Source organism: Chrysochloris asiatica, unplaced genomic scaffold (assembly GCF_000296735.1).
Source record: "Chrysochloris asiatica unplaced genomic scaffold, ChrAsi1.0 scaffold00116, whole genome shotgun sequence".
Taxonomy (NCBI): domain Eukaryota; kingdom Metazoa; phylum Chordata; class Mammalia; order Afrosoricida; family Chrysochloridae; genus Chrysochloris; species Chrysochloris asiatica.
This window is the reverse complement of record NW_006408634.1, coordinates 8,769,257-8,784,493: the sequence shown is the minus strand read 5'-3', so window position 1 is coordinate 8,784,493 and position 15,237 is coordinate 8,769,257. Positions and strand designations below refer to the sequence as shown.

Here is a 15,237-nt window from a genome sequence, read left to right as displayed (position 1 = left end):
GGCCCTGGATTCCTTTGGGTGGTTGCCAGGGTCCCAGAGCTTCCTTCCTTATTTGTAAATAGCAAGGATTGGGGTTGGGCGGAGAAGCCCTACCTAGTTGGACAGTGGGCGGTAATACCGTTGGACTGCTAGCTGCAGGATCAGCAGTTCGAATCCACCAGCTGCTCCATGGAAGAAAGATGAGACTTTCTGTTCCCTTAAAAATATACGTCAGCAGAAACCCTATACAGGGTCACTAGGAGTCAGGGGTGGAGTGAGGCTGGTACAGTAGCTACTATCCACATGTCAGGGACAGTTTTAAATGCTTTCACATGTTGTTGCTAAGTACAAGAGCATGGATTAAGACTGGTAGCCAGCCCACTCGATAAATAGGCTGCACCAGACTCAAGGTCCCTTTGAACCTCAAGGTGGTGATTCAGACCCACCAGTCGCTCCTCGAAAAACCTATACAGGATCACTAAGAGTTGAACTGACTCGGTGGTGGTGGTGGTGGTTGTTATGTGCCTTGGAGTCGGTTCCAACTCATAGCAACCCTGCATAAGGTTTCCAAGGCTGTAAATCTTTACAGGAGCAGAAAGCCTCATCTTTCTCCTGCAGAACAGCCGGTAGTTTCGAACTGCTGACCTTGCGGCTCGCAGCCCAATTTGCAACCACTACGCTACCAGATCTTCACCACAAATCTATACAGGAGCCCTCCAGGTCTTTTTCTCCCATAGAACAGCTGAGTTGGTTAGAACTATTGTTGTTGGTACCATCAAGTCAGTTTCGACCCATAGCGACCCTGTATAGGGTTTTCGACCTTGTGATTCAAACCAACTTCGCAGTCAAGCACCACCCCAGGTCTCTGGGTTCAATGACTAACTACCAACCTCTCAGCCATTTACCTTCGGGGCTCCTCATATGAAGTAAATAGTAGTATATCCCATTTTACACAGTGCTGGTGTGGCCCCGTTGGATAAGCACTGGACTGCCAACTACAAGGTCGATGGTTCAAACCCACCAGCCACTCCTTGGAAACCCCATACAGGGTCACTTTGGGTCAGAACTGACTCAATGGCACTGAACAGCAACATGCCATTTTACAGAAGAGGAAACTGAGACAACAGCAAAATTACTAATTTGACAAGATTAACGATCGAGTGTGTACGTCTAGGGGATTAATGATAAGAGTGTGGACTTCTAGGGTTCTGATACATGTCCAGTATTCCTTGACTAGAACATACTGGATTGCCAACATGGACATTCCTAAAGTTATTTGAGTTCCAAGGTTGTAGGGTGAGAATACCAAGGTCAACCATTCTGAGATCGGGATATGTTTTGTGCTGAATCTGCTGCTGATAGTTCTGATTTTCTTTCTTTAAGAAAACAAGACTGCGGTAAAAAGAAATCTTTTTTGTTGTTGAACTTTTTATTGTGACTGGGTGAAAGCTAACAGAGCAAACTGGGTTTCCATTCAACAATTCAAGCACATTTTGTTTTGTGACAGTAATTGTAATCCTCACAATGCAACAAGACTCTTTCCACTAGCTACCTTTGTTTTTCAGTTCCATTTCTCCTTCTTTCCTACCTTCTAAGCTTTGTTCTTGTTGTGTTGTTGTGAAGTGCCGTCGAGTCGGTTCCGACCCATAGCGACTCTGTATAGGGTTTCTGAGGAGCAGCTGGTGAACTTGAACTGCCAACCTTGCAATTCAAATGGCTTTGCAGTCTGGCACATTAATCCACAGCGCCACACCAGGACTCCGTGGGCAAATGCTGTCCTTTCCATTTCTTCTGGTTGATTATTCTACGGAGTGCTTATTTCCCTGAAGTTTTTGTTCACCTTCTATCAAAAACCATACCCACTGCCTTCTAGCTGATTCAGATTCATAGTGAGCCAGGGGGAGACAGGCATCCAGAAATCAGGATTAAACATGAGCCACTTATTAACTGAAATCTTCTAAGTGAAATCTTGAGGAACGTTGAAACCTGTGTTCCTCCTTGCTTGGGCAGTTGTAAAGATGTGCAGCACATAGCTGAACAGGCACACCCTGGGATACGCCATTAAGGAAGACCATCCATAAAGATTCTGTATTTTTACTTCCTTGTGAGCTGCATTAGAGGCCTGGCTGGTTTACCCAGGTCCAAGGCATAACTTTAAAGGACAAACCTACTGAGACAGAGGAGAGAATGCTAGCCTCTGAGAGAAGTTTGAACCAGGGTCCTGAAGAACCACGCATGTGTGCCATCCCATAGTAAGTTTTGTCTGCTCTTACAAGAGCCTTTAGCAGTGGAATCCATACTGAAGAAATGCTGCTCACAGTTAGCAGGGCCTCTCCTAAATAAGCCATTTCCCAGAAATCCTTGCCTGTTCCAGTCAATAAATAAGCATGATGCCTTTTCCATTAAAATAAACCCCAATAAAGCTTTTGTTTGGGGAGACAGGGTAAGCATTGAGTTAAGACATCCCCATCTCTATTCGAAAGCCTCTTTCCTGTAATAAATCTTTGTTCATATGAACTCTGACTCACCTGACTATTCTTCATCAGTAGAAGGTAGGAGGTCTCTGTGAGAGGACAAAAGAGTGACTAGCACTTCTGGTAACAATAGTGACCCTACAGGACAGTGTAGAATTGTGCCTTAGGGTTTCCAAGGATGTAATTGATGGAAGCTGATTGCCACATCTGTCTCCCTTGGATGGACTGGTGGATGATTCAAACCACCAACCCTTCTGTTAGCAGTTAAGCTCTTTAACTATTGTGCCACCAAGGCTCCTATGAGTTAGAATTGCCTTTGGCAGTGGGTTTGGTTTGGGTGAACGAAGGAGCTCTAGAGGCATCTTGATACCAAATCATCAGTTTTAGAATGTTCTCTAAGTATCATCAGTTAACAGTCTTTACCTCCATTCCCTTTAACTCTTGCACTCCTTCCTGGGTCTTTCTCTGCCAATTTCCCTCTTGTAGATTGCCTTCCACATCACCCAAGGTAAAAGCTGGTGCTAGAGGTTCTGTTTCTCACCCTAATCAAAACATTTTTCCTGGCAGTCTTGGTCTTTCTCAAAATGATTACTACTATTATTTTTAAGATCAACTCAATTCACGCACAAATTTTTTTTTTTTTTTTTTAATGAACCTGCGGTTCCCATTGCACAGACAGGAGGGAGGAACCATTTATTCTTTACCAAGATGGCAACCCCTTCGCCCATTCACTACGCCAATTACTTTATAAAGATGACAGCCACCGGAAATCAGTCACGGGGAGTGGGCGGGAGATCTGCGCGCGCACGCCCCAAACCGGCTCTCGGGGCACCAGCGACGTGCTTCTTCCTTTGGCAAGATGGCGGCGGGCCGCTGTGGTGGTGGCGATAGGCCGTGTACGAAAAATGCGACCGATTCTGGTTTCCTGGGGCTGAGGGCCACTTCAATAGATCCAGCGCTAAGGCGGCGACGGCGAGGCCCACGCAATAAGAAGCGGGGCTGGCGGCGACTCGCTCAGGAGCCTCTGGGGCTGGAGGTAGATCAGTTCCTGGAGGACGTACGGCTGCAAGAGCGCACGGCTGGGTACGTGGGGCGGGACTTCCGGGACCCCGGCCGCGTTCAGTGCTGCAGTACTTGGAAGCATTTTGCGGGGACAACCTGAAACGTTGGGGCGAGCTCCCTGAGAGGATGGGCTGGAGACTCTAGGTGCGAAGTTGGGGGACTTCTGGTGGGTTTGATAGGGTTGGTAGGATGACCACTTAAATTCGAATTCCAGAGTAACACCCAGTAATTTGTTAATATAAGGAAATATTTTCACTTATTTAAGAAAATCGTTAATGTTAAGTACATTAATGTTGATGTTGGGTGCTCTCGAGTCGATTCCGACTCTTAGCAACTCCAGGTGACAGAACAGCCCCATAGGGTTTTCTGGGTTTAAAGCACTGTACTAGTAACTGTAAGGTCAGTAGTTTAAACCTACCAGACGAGGAGGCTTTCTGTGAGTCTTGGTGTGGCATTGTGGGATAAGGCACTGGACCGCAAGATCGGTGGTTCAAACTCACCAGTGCCTCCTTGGAAACCCTATACAGGGTCGCTGTGAGTGGGATCTGACTTGAGAGCAAGGGCACTTAACGAAAAAACAATCAAGATTTAACAACTTTCAGAGATTCTTTAAAGGGTTACTCTGAGTCAGAATCCACTCATGGCAGTGAGTGAATGGAACTATAAGGGAAGGGTCCTGATGGTGCACTAGTTAAAGTGCTCCGTGGTTAGCCAACATGTTGGCAGTTCAAATCCACCAGCTGCTGGGGGTGTGTGGAGAGTGTCATAAATATGGAAATCCTATGGGTTTCTCCCATGGAACAGTTGGTGGGTTTGAAAAGCTGGGGATTAGCAGTCCAGTAATTATTCTATAGCCTGATTAGGGTTCTTTTTTTTTTTGCTAAGTTTAGAACTGTAGATAAGTCTGTTCAACTACCCTGTTTAGCTACCCTGTATAGGATTCCCAGGCTGTGCATCTTTGTGGGTGCATCTTTCCCCCGTGGAGTCTGGCCATCTTGGCTTCTAAGGAGCATTCCAATTGTACTTCCAACGCAGATCTGTGTATTCATTTGGTAGTCCATGGTACTTTCAATATTCTCCAGCCCCTTAACTCAAAACACATAAATTCTACTGGCTTCCTTATTCATTGCTCAGCTTTCACATGCATATGAGGCAAGTAACTTCCTCCTAAGTTGACCAGGTACCCACCAACTACTCCAGAGGAGAAAGGTGAGATTGTTTGCTCTAAGTAAAGCTTCGCAGTCTCAGAAACCCCATGTTGAGTGGCTGGGAGTCAGAATTCACTGACTAGGGGCGTCCCTAGGTGGCACAAAGTGTTAACAAGCTTGGCTGCTTACCCAAAGTTTGGACGCACCTCGGAAGAAAGACCTGGCATTCTATTTCTGAAAAAAACAGTCATTGAAAACCCCATGGAGCACTGTTCTACTCTTGCACACATGGGGTGCCACACCAATTCCAATTGGTCAAACTGAAGGGGGGAGGTGTGTGTGTTGTTGAGTTCTTTGTTGTTGTTTTGTTATGATTTGAGAATATTTACAGCAAAATAGCAACTCATCAGTTTCTACATGTACAACTTAGTGATGTTGATTACGTTCTTTGATTTGGGCAACCATTCTCCCAGCCTTTTATGAGTTGTACCACCCCTGCCTTTCAAGTGTCTGTTGTCAGTTTGATCCCATTTCTTAGAAGAGATCAGAGCTCAAGGCATGCATTCTGTACAAGTTATTACATTAGTGTTGGTCTCAAGAAAACTTCAGAGGATATTTCTGCTTTAAAGTTTGTCTCAGGACTGTAGGTTCAGAGGCTTATGCAGTCTCCATGGCTCCAGAAAGTCTGGATTCTGTGGGAATTTAATTTGAACTTTTCTGCATTTTAAGGGGAAGGGTCCCACAGTGTAAATAAGTTTCAAGAGGAAGGTTGAGCCCTGAGGGACTTTGACCTGATTGCTCCCAAACTCTGTGCCTGACCCTCTGTATTTTCCTCTTCCAGGTGCTTGGTGTCAGAGGCTCCCGATGAAAAACTTTTCTTTGTGGACACTGGCCCCAACAAGAAAGGTGAGGAGGGGTCTTCATGGTGATGTTTGGTCACTATCTAAAACCCAACCCCACTATCATCGAGTTGATTCCAACTCATAGCAATCCTGTACGGTGTTCCTGATGCTGTAAAATCTTAATGGGAGCAGAAAGCCTCATCTTTCTCCCATGGAGTTCCTGATTGTCTGTAATCCAGTGCTTATCCAACAGTACCACTACCCTGCTGTCTGAGAGGATTTGTGCTGATGACATAGTTTGGAAGAATCCACTTGAGCACTTGTTAATTATATAGTATTTTCCACACATAACATGTGGATGTTGATGACATAGGGAATGCGCACATGAAGGATTACGCATTAACCTGCAATAAAGTATAGTAACTAAGAAAGTGTTTTGGGTATAAATAAGAGAACCACCAGGAAGCGGAGCTGTTTCCAGCTCTTGGAGGTGTCAGTGAGCAAATGAGTCTTGACCTGTATGTTGGAAGTGGAGCATGAGTTCTGCCACCTGCTTGTTGAAGAGTAAGCCAGGGCCCCGTAGTAAGGAGCATAAGAACAGAAGCATCTACACAGTGGGCAAGAAACTAATTATAACCTGCCCGCTTCACTTAGCCAGGGGAACCAAGGCTGGAAGCTGCAGCAGCAGGAAGTGGACAAAGAGCAAGTTAGGGCTGGCTTCAGTGGGTCATAGGACTGAAACTCAGCTGCGCCGTCTGTTTTAAGGAGGAGGCAGAAAGCAAGCTGGTGTCTCTGGGTGGTACATCCATTCATCTGCGTGGTAGCTCTGTAGAATAAGCACGGGACAGTGAACCACAAAGTCTACAGGAGAAAGATGAGGCTTTTCTGATCCTGTGAGGCCTCAAACCCTATGTAGGGTTGCTCTGAGTCAGCATCAACTCGAAGGCACTTATAGTAGCACAACTGCTAATTGAAAAAGTTGGTGGATTTTATCCACACATAGGCACCTTGGAAGAAAGACCTGGTGATCCATTCTAAGTAACCAACCATTGAGAAAACCCTGTGGAGCAGAGTTGTACTCTGACACACAAGAGACAGTCTTAGGGATTCCTGTAGTCTTAATTGGTCTAGGAAGTGTGGACTTACTGAGGATTTGAGTTCTGTTCTGTGGTTACCACCCTTGTATTAGGGCCGTCTTTTGTGGCCCTGATCAGGATGGTAGGTAGTAGTTGCTGGGCACTGTCTAGTTCTGGCCTCAAGATTGGTGAAGCTGTGGCTTGTGTTGTTACTAGCCCTGTAGACTAGTAAAAGCCTAATAGCTTCAATGAGCAGAATGACAAGCTGCTTTAACAGCGTGGTGGTGGTGATGTGCCGTCGAGTTGATTCCGACTCAAAGAGACCCAACAGGACAGTAGAACATGGTCTCCGAGGTTATAAATCTTTATGGTAGCAGGAGGAGCCTACAGTGAGCTTGTATGGAATCAGCAAGAACCTACCCATTGCCATGGAGTTGATTCCAACTCAGAGCCACCCAACAGGACGGAGTAGAACTACCCCATAGGGTTCGTCTCCAAGAATGTCATCTTTATGGAATCCGATTGCCACATTGTTCTCACAGGGTAGCTGCTGGGTTTAAGCCACCAGCCTTTTGGTGAGCTTTAACCACTGTGCCAGCAGGCTGACATGATCTGACTGAAGTCAGTGTTAGCCAAAGTCAGGAGCTCCCGTGTTTGATCATTAGGGACCTGGCTAATGAGCAGATGCCTCAGTGTTCAGGGGCCTGCCTTCATTAGTCAGGGTGTCTTTGAAAGAGAGGAGTGAGGCAGTTGGTGGATTGGACTTCAATAAGAGGGTGAGTACTTGTGGCCATACACACTCACAGATGAGACTGCCCGTAATGCTCCTGAACTCATTCCTAATCCCACAGCACTTAATGAAGTGTACGTATTCATATTCTCAGGAGTCCAAGGGTGGTACAAATGTGTAGCACCCAGCTGCCACCCAAAAGTTTGGCCATCTGAACCCATCCAGAGGCACTTTGGAAGACAGCCCTGTCCTGAAGGGGCACAGCCCTGAAAACCCTGGGCAGTGGGCTTGGATCTTTCGGAAGTCTACTCACAGGTTTTTTTTTTGCATGACCCCGGGGTGAATTTGAACCACCAAACTTTTGGCTCAGAGCTGAGCTGTGGGCTGATCACACCACAAAGGAATGTCACAGCCATTGAGTGCCCTGTGCAACACAGTTTTCTCCAACAAATGTGGGATTGCCATGAGTGTGAACGGACTCCCAAGGCTGCTGACTGACTGACTGACTGACTGGCGTGTGTGTTCTCACTTGATCAACCCAGGCAGCAAGTTGCTTGTGTGAGTGCCCCGTTTGCCCCCGCCCCCAGGACTAAATGAATGGGAAAGGACTGGCCTAGTGTGTTATGTTTCGGAGTCTTTCTGATTGTCTGCCTTTAGAAGGAAAGGATGGCAGATTCTATACTGAAAATTGCCTATCCTGGGTCCTGAATCCTTCATCTCTGTGGCCCTGTCCAACCATCTGCACTTTCCTTGTAACCGTTACTGGTCCCGTGACTATGTCCCTGCTGCTGCATCTGGGAGCCTTTTGTCTGCAGGGCCATCACTGATCTGACTTCCTCTGGCCCCAAGAAGGTTGTGGTATCAGTGTGTGTTAGAGGTTGTGCAGCCTTCGGGCCCCGCCCTGGGTGCCTCTCTTGGTGATGGGTGCTTCCTAGTCTGTCCGGGGCTGCAGGTGTGAAAGCCTTGCTAGAATTGAGACAGGGAGGCCCCTCGGGGGTCCCAAAAGGGCTGAGGCCTTGGTGCTCCTTCCCCTACTCCAGAGCTGAAGAAGAAGAGGACCAAAGGCCAGAAGTCGCTGCTTCTCAAGAAACCCCTCCGGATCGACCTCACTCTAGAGAACTCATCCGCAGTCCCCGTTCCCAAAGAGTGAGCTCCCTACTTGGCCTGAAAGGGATTGTAGGGTGGAGGGAGGTTGGTGAGAGTCTTGTCAGGGAGTGGGGATTGGAGGAGGGTGGGAGCCTAGAGGCCTGGCTGGTGAAGGTGGGCTGGAAGTAGAGAGGAAGGGCGGGTCAGATGCTCAGTGACTGGCCACTGCAGGGAGGGGATGGAGTGAGCAGCTAATTAGGTGATGTGTATGCGGGAGGCCTGATGACACATTGGAAGGCCCACCATGGGACGGGTGGCTGGTGGGTGTGGTTGGGACATGGTGTGAGGTGGCCGGCTGGCATTGAAGGTCTGGCTCCAGGAAGCTGTATTAGCTCATCTGGGGCTCACAGACAAGCCTGGGGTGGGGATGGCATCTGAAGATGGGGAGCTGGGGTTGCAGTGTCTACAAGCAGAGCCAGAGGTGCCTGACCCACCTGCTTTACCCACCTGCTTCTCGACCCAGCATCCTTGCCCATCAGGTCCCCAACGCCAAGAAGCTCAAGCGAAAGCAGCAGCTATGGGAGAGGCTAACCAAGCAGGGCGAGCTGCCTCGCGAGGTGCGGAGAGCCCAGGCCCGGCTTCGCCAGCCCCCTGCTGCCAAAGCCAAGCCTGGACCCCAGGACACAGTGGAGCAGCCCTTCTATGACATCTGGGCCTCAGACAGTGAGTGCTGTATGCTCATCTCGGGCTCAGAGACATGGGCTGCCGTGGTGGCTCTTAGGGTCCTTCACCGCACGAGAGCCCCCCCTTCGTGTAGGGGGCTCCTTGGTTGGGCGTTGCTTTATAATCTTCCTCCAGTCAACAACTTGTGGTAGCACCTTTCCCCTCTCCCTCATCCTTGGGTCTCTGCACTCTGAACATTACCCCGAGCCTGTTTGGCTTGTCCTGAAGGCTCCTCATCACCTGATACTTAGTGCCTCCTTCGGCTTTGCTTCACTTCCTTCGTTCTTGATGTGAAAGGACCCCTCCCTGTCTCCACAGACCCTCTGGACCGCCCACTGGTTGGCCAGGACACGTTCTTCCTGGAGCAGACCAAGAAGAAAGGAGTCAAGGTGTGAACATGTGGGGAGGGTGTGCTGGGGGCGGGCATTTGGGGGGAAGAGGCAGGCTTTCCCAGTTAGCAGCTTCAAGTGAGCACGTTCGCCCTGCCCTGTGGCTCCCAGGCTCTGTCCCCTGCCCGTTGGTTAGCAGCACGTAGCGGTGGGCTGGTTGGGGGAATGGCGTGTGTTAGCAGAAGGACTGTGCACAGGCCTGGACCTGCTGTAAGCCTGCTGACCTGGGATGTTTCCTTATTGGGTTTGTAGTTGCTGCCTCAGTTGCTAATTCAAAGTTCGTCAGTTCCAATCCACTAGCTGTGCCGTGGTAGAAAGATGTGGAGTCTGCTTCCAGACAGATTTGCAGCCTTGGAAACCCCATGGGGCAGTTCTACTCTGTCCTGCAGGGCTGTTAGGAGTTGGAATTGACAGTAATGGCTTTGGTCTTTAGTTTCAGTTGCTGGAACCCAGAGAGTTAGGACACAGGGGCTCCTGAGTCTTCAGGATCCACCTCACTCATTTAATAAAGAGCCAGTGTCTTTTCCATGCTGGGTGCTATGGGATGGTAGAGCAGGGCTCCCATCGGCTGGAGGGGGCATAGAGATGTTTGTGCGCCACAGTGTGTGCAGCCATGGTTGGAAACAAGGGGTGCCAGGCAGGTCAGCGGGGAGCTTCAGACGGATCTGCGGAGCCCGTGCTGCTGTGAAAGCCACTAGTGCCGTGCAGTCGGTTCGGACCACAAGTGTCAGTGGGACGAGCTCCACAGGGGTTCCAGTGACACCTTGTCCAGATGCAGATTGCTAGGCCGCTGGGTGGACTCAAGCTGCCAACTTTTTGGGTAGTAGCCAAATAGGTTAGCTGTTTACGACACCAGGGACTCCTAAATCAGTGGCCATCAAGTGGGCTCCTACTCATGGCGAGCTCCTTTGTGTCAGAGTACAGGGTGCTCCATGGGGTTTTCAGTGTCTGGCTTTTGGGAAATAGATCGCCACACCTTTATTTTGAGGCTCCTCTGAGTTTTAACTAAGGAGCTGAGCTCATTAACTGTTTGTATCACACACACACATACATACCTCCCCCCCCACACAAGAAACATGATGTTAGAGCCCTTGCGGTGTGGGGACCCACCATGCAGAGATCAGGGAGGAGTCTCCAGGCCCAGAGAAAAGCATGTGCAAAGGTTCAGTGAAGAGGCCCATGTGATGGGGGATGTGGATGGGGGTCCGGGAGACTTTGGGGGGGCTAAATGTGAGACTGAAATCGAACCAGGACCCAGCTTAACCAGCTCCTCTCACTAGTGCCAGCAGCCCTCAGTGCCGTGGCTGTGTATGGTCTCTTCCCAGGGAGGGCAGGCAGGCAGACTAGCTACAGGAACTGGCTGGGCCGCTGGTGTTCCTCTCAGTGGTCCGTCTCGGCCCCTCGCAGTGTGTCGATCTTGAGCTAGGGGCTCCTGGGCCTCACCTTGTCTGGCCTGTTTTTCTTCAGCGGCCGCCACGGCTCCTCACCAAGCCCTCCCAGGCACCTGCTCTAGAAGTGACTCCTGCCGGTGCCTCTTATAACCCAGCCTTTGAGGACCACCAGGTATGTAGCCTTGGCCACACAGGAGCGCAGGGGGAGGGCAGGACCAGAGATTGCCCAGCATAGGGCACTGGGGCCAAATGAATGCCTCACTTCTTACCGCGTCCCACCCCAGGCCCTGCTCCGGGAGGCCCATGAGGTGGAGGTACAGCGGCAGAAGGTGGCGGAGAAGCTGGAGAGGCAGCTGGCCTTGCCCAGCGCTGAGAAGGTGGCCACCCAGGTGAGCCCTGCCTCTCCCCACCTCCCTCCCCAGCCCCCTTGCCTCAGCCCTGACTCTAACTCTCTGACTCTGCCTCTCTCCCAACCCCAGGAGTCCACGTTTCAGGAGATGTGTGAGGGGCTGCTGGAAGAGTCGGATGGGGAAGAGGAGCTAGGGGGCAGCCAGGGACCTGAGCTTGGAGGAGACCAGACCTCGTCCACACCCGCCCGCCAGGCCAGGGCTGAGAAGAAGACGGAGCAACAGCGACGCCGGGAGAAGACTGCCCGGACCCTGGTGAGCACCATGGGATTGAGGAATGGGTTCCCTGCCACCCACAGCCTGCGTTTTAATTCCCAGAGTCTTGGTGTGACACTGTAGGATAGGCACTGGACCGTAAAGTCCGCTTGAACTGAAAGGCTCATGGTTCAAACCGTCTAGCCACTACTCCTCAGAAACCCCATCCTAGGTCACTGTGAGTCAGAATCAGCTGAATGGCACTTAACAACAGCCTGTTTCCTGCACTATTGGGACTCTTGAGCTGCATTGTCAGCTGGCCACCAGATTCCACTGTGGGCTCAGGATTTAACAGGGACCCACTAGAGGAAGTTCCTGCTGGGGAGGTGGGACCTATGGACAGCTGACAGACGAGTGGCATGTAGTTTCAGAGAACACCTGTGCAGAAGTTAAGGCAGCTGTGTGTGTGTGGCCGGCCCAGGTAGGAAGGCGTGAGCCCCCTAACCCCCAGACCCTCCCCACAGCTGGCACAGAGGGCTGCTCAGAGGGCTGCCCAGCTCCGGCACCAGGAGCTCTTCCGGCTGCGAGGGATCAAGGCCCAGGTGGCACGGCGGCTGGCAGACCTGGCAAGGCGACGGGAGCAGCGGAGGCTGCAGCGACTGGCTGAGGCTGACAAGCCCCGAAGGCTGGGGCGACTCAAGTGAGGCCCAGGGCAGGGGCTGGACCAGACTCAGGAACCCTGGGAGAGGGCGGTAAAGGCTGACAAGGGAGTAGGGGTGGATTGGGTGGGTTTTCTGAGGGAGCAGGTTTCAGGGGACTCAGCTGTGCAGGTTAGGTACCTGGTCCTGCCTCCTAAAGGAGTGTCTGGTCTCTGGAACCCTGCTGTGTGGTGTGACTCTTGGCTTACCCCCAGAAGGGTGGGGCTTTGCAGTGTACCAGCCCTGAAGCCCTCTGCCCTTCCTTCTCCAGGTATCAGGCCCCCGACATTGACGTGCAGCTGAGTTCAGAACTGTCGGACTCACTTCGGACCCTGAAGGTGCCTGTCTGTGGTGGGCGGGCTGGGTGTTAGCTGGAGCTGTGAGGACCTTTGCCCGCTGATGACACATCCTTGCTCCCCGTGCCCTCCTGGGGCTTTGGGCGACACAGTGGCTCCCCTGGGCTGGCCAGTGGGCTGATGCCTGGGGGCTGAGGGCAGGGCCTCCAGAGGTGGGTGTTGGGGGAGGGACCAGGCTGGCTTGGGCCTGGTACACTTAGGAGCCACTTGCTCCTAACCAGATCCCACCCCCTGCCTGCTTGAAGTCTCACCGCCACCCGCATCAAAGTCTTTTGTCTTTAGTTTGTCTTTTTTTTTTTCAGTAATACAGTATTTCTGGTTTTGGTGAAAGTTTGCACAGCGAGTTAGATTGTAGTTTGACAATTCCGTCACATTATTCAGTGACACTAATTAGTTTTTCACAACGTGTCAAACATTGTGTTTGAGTCTTCTGTTTCCAGTACTCTATAGTTTCCCTGTCCTTTTATCTTCCTATCTTTCTTTTACATTAACTTTTGAACTTTTGGTCTCATGTTGTTATCATTAAGTGTCCTTGAGTTGGTTCTGACTCATAGCAACCCTATAGGGTTTCCAAGGAACGACTGGTGGGTTTGAATCTCCAACCCTGAGTGAGTTTAGTAGTCCGGCACTTACCCTACAGCATCATACCAAGACTCGTACAGATGTGTTTTTAGTCGAGCACCATTTTTATGGATTAATACCCTTTATTCTGTGTGCCTCTGCTGTTTTGCTAAAAGGTGACCTTAGGGTAGTTTGGTTTTAACGTTTACAGAGCATCTCAGGGCGCTGGTGTCAGGGAGCTCTCTGGCCTTGGGTGGTCTAGTTAGAGGCAGGACCAGTTGCCTGACCTTTTGAAGAGTTTGATATTCATTCTACATTTCTGTCTGGGATCATCTCTGTTGCCCCTGATCAGATTGGTTGGTGGTGGAGTCGAACACCATCTAGTTCTCAGGGTATAGAGCTCATGTGTGCCAACAGCCTTGAGACTTATCACTTCTTCGAGATGTTGGACACCTTACTCTTGCTTCTAATGAGTAGAGACCAACAGTTGAATGTTTGCTGACTGTTGGTAAGCGTTTACTCACCAGTGTGGCATGTAAGCAGCTCCCAGGGCTCTGGGAGGAGCCCCAGCTCCTCTCCCACCAGCTGAGCTGGACCAGGGAACTGGGCATTCTGAGCCCTGCACACCTTCTTCAGGGCTGCCATGAATCATTCCTGAGTGCCTCCCAGGGCTGAGCCCATGGGGGTAGGGCCAGCTGGACTGGGGGGCGTTTCCACTGAGGCCTACCCCTTCTCTATGTCCTACAGCCTGAGGGCAACATCCTTCGAGACCAGTTCAAGAGCTTCCAGAGAAGGAACATGATCGAGCCCCGGGAGAGAGCCAAGTAAGGCCAGGCCCCATAGGGGTGACGGGCTAGCGGGTGGGGCTTGCCACTCACTGACCCGGCCCCCTTTTCCCTTCCCCAGGTTCAAGCGCAAGTACAAAGTGAAGTTGGTGGAGAAGCGTGCCTTCCGAGAGATCCAGTGAGTTTCTCCCCCCACGCCCTTCCCCACACCAGTAGCTGCTCTCTGCTGGGCCTGAAGCACAGCTCGAACTCAGTACCACATAAGAAAGGAGCCTTCTTCCTGGTGGGTTCTGCGTTCAAGCCCAGCCATTGCAGGGAGCCACACTAAGTTGGCCAAGCTCAGAGGGTATAGAGGAGGACCCCAGAGAAACCAAAAGGCCAAAACCAGTGGGGAATGGACAAGAGCGAGGGGGGTCGTTTCCTGATCTAACCTTAGTTGCTTCTTCTCTGTCCCCAGGTTATAAAGGTGACTGGATGTCTGTGTCCCCAACCTCTAATAAAACATCCTCTGAGCCCACCCTGTGCTCTCTGTCTGGCGCTTCTCTCCTGCGTGCAGCTTCCTGCTCTGTCCCTCTTTCCTCTCCCCCTGAGTGGGTTCTCCATACATCCCCGTAAGGCTCCAGGATGGAGCAACAGAGCATTCATCTCCACCAAGACCAGTTACACTGCAGGGGCAAGTGGCCAGCAGCAGCACAGATCCAAGCCCACCTGGTCAGCGGGACAGTGGGCAGACCTGAGGACTCTTCATTAAAAGGAAAGACAGGTGGGCCGGCTGAGGATCCACTGGATGTGGGGGCAAAGGCCAAGGTCACACTTGTTTTAAGTGCGGCAAGTCAGCTCCGACTCATAATGACCCTGTAGAGGGTTTCCAAGGAGCAGCTGGCCAATTTGAACCTCTGACTTTATGGTCCATCCTTGTGGTCCAGTGCTCTTGAATTAGGGCGGCAGCAGCATTCAGTAGTTAGCCTCTTGCTGTCCAGTTGCTTCCGACAGTAGAACTGCCCCACAAGGTTTCCAAGGCTGTGAAGTTTTAGAGAGGTGTGGCTGCATCTTTCCCCCGAGGAATGACTAGGGGATTTCCAACAGCAGGCTTTGATTAGCACCTGAGTGCTGTGCCACTAGGAACCTCTGGCACTTAAAGATACATTTTAGCTTATTGTGCTCCCAGATTTTTTATTACAAAGTAAAGGTTTCTTGCAACCCTGTGTTGAGTGAGTCTGTCAGCGCTGTTTGCCCAATAGCGTGTGCTCATTGTGGCCATTCACCAAGTATTTCAAACTCTTTCATAATGCACTTGTGCTGTTAATAGACAACAGTGTCGTACTAACATAGCTT

At 50.8% G+C, this 15,237-nt stretch overlaps 1 protein-coding gene across 1 annotated transcript; it reads left to right on the top strand.

The window, feature by feature from the left end:
• Positions 1–3,312: 3,312 nt before the first annotated feature.
• On the top strand, positions 3,313–14,084 carry GLTSCR2 (glioma tumor suppressor candidate region gene 2). The gene is made up of 12 exons (XM_006868229.1): positions 3,313–3,536; positions 5,505–5,569; positions 8,352–8,457; positions 8,921–9,120; positions 9,439–9,509; positions 10,977–11,072; positions 11,185–11,289; positions 11,380–11,562; positions 12,027–12,202; positions 12,472–12,538; positions 13,865–13,941; positions 14,024–14,084. The coding sequence occupies exons 1-12, from the start codon at positions 3,313–3,315 to the stop codon at positions 14,082–14,084; spliced, it is 1,431 nt and encodes a 476-aa protein (XP_006868291.1).
• The last annotated feature ends 1,153 nt before the right edge of the window (positions 14,085–15,237 follow it).

What these genes read in the sequence shown, in the direction of transcription:
- GLTSCR2 (XM_006868229.1), top strand. Translation starts at nt 3,313, where the DNA reads ATGGCGGCGGGCCGCTGTGGTGGTGGCGATAGGCCGTGTACGAAAAAT. An exon ending in TGACATCTGGGCCTCAGACA is followed by an intron (nt 9,121 to 9,438) that starts GTGAGTGCTGTA and finishes CTGTCTCCACAG; the next exon opens with ACCCTCTGGACCGCCCACTG. An exon ending in CAGCCTTTGAGGACCACCAG is followed by an intron (nt 11,073 to 11,184) that starts GTATGTAGCCTT and finishes GTCCCACCCCAG; the next exon opens with GCCCTGCTCCGGGAGGCCCA.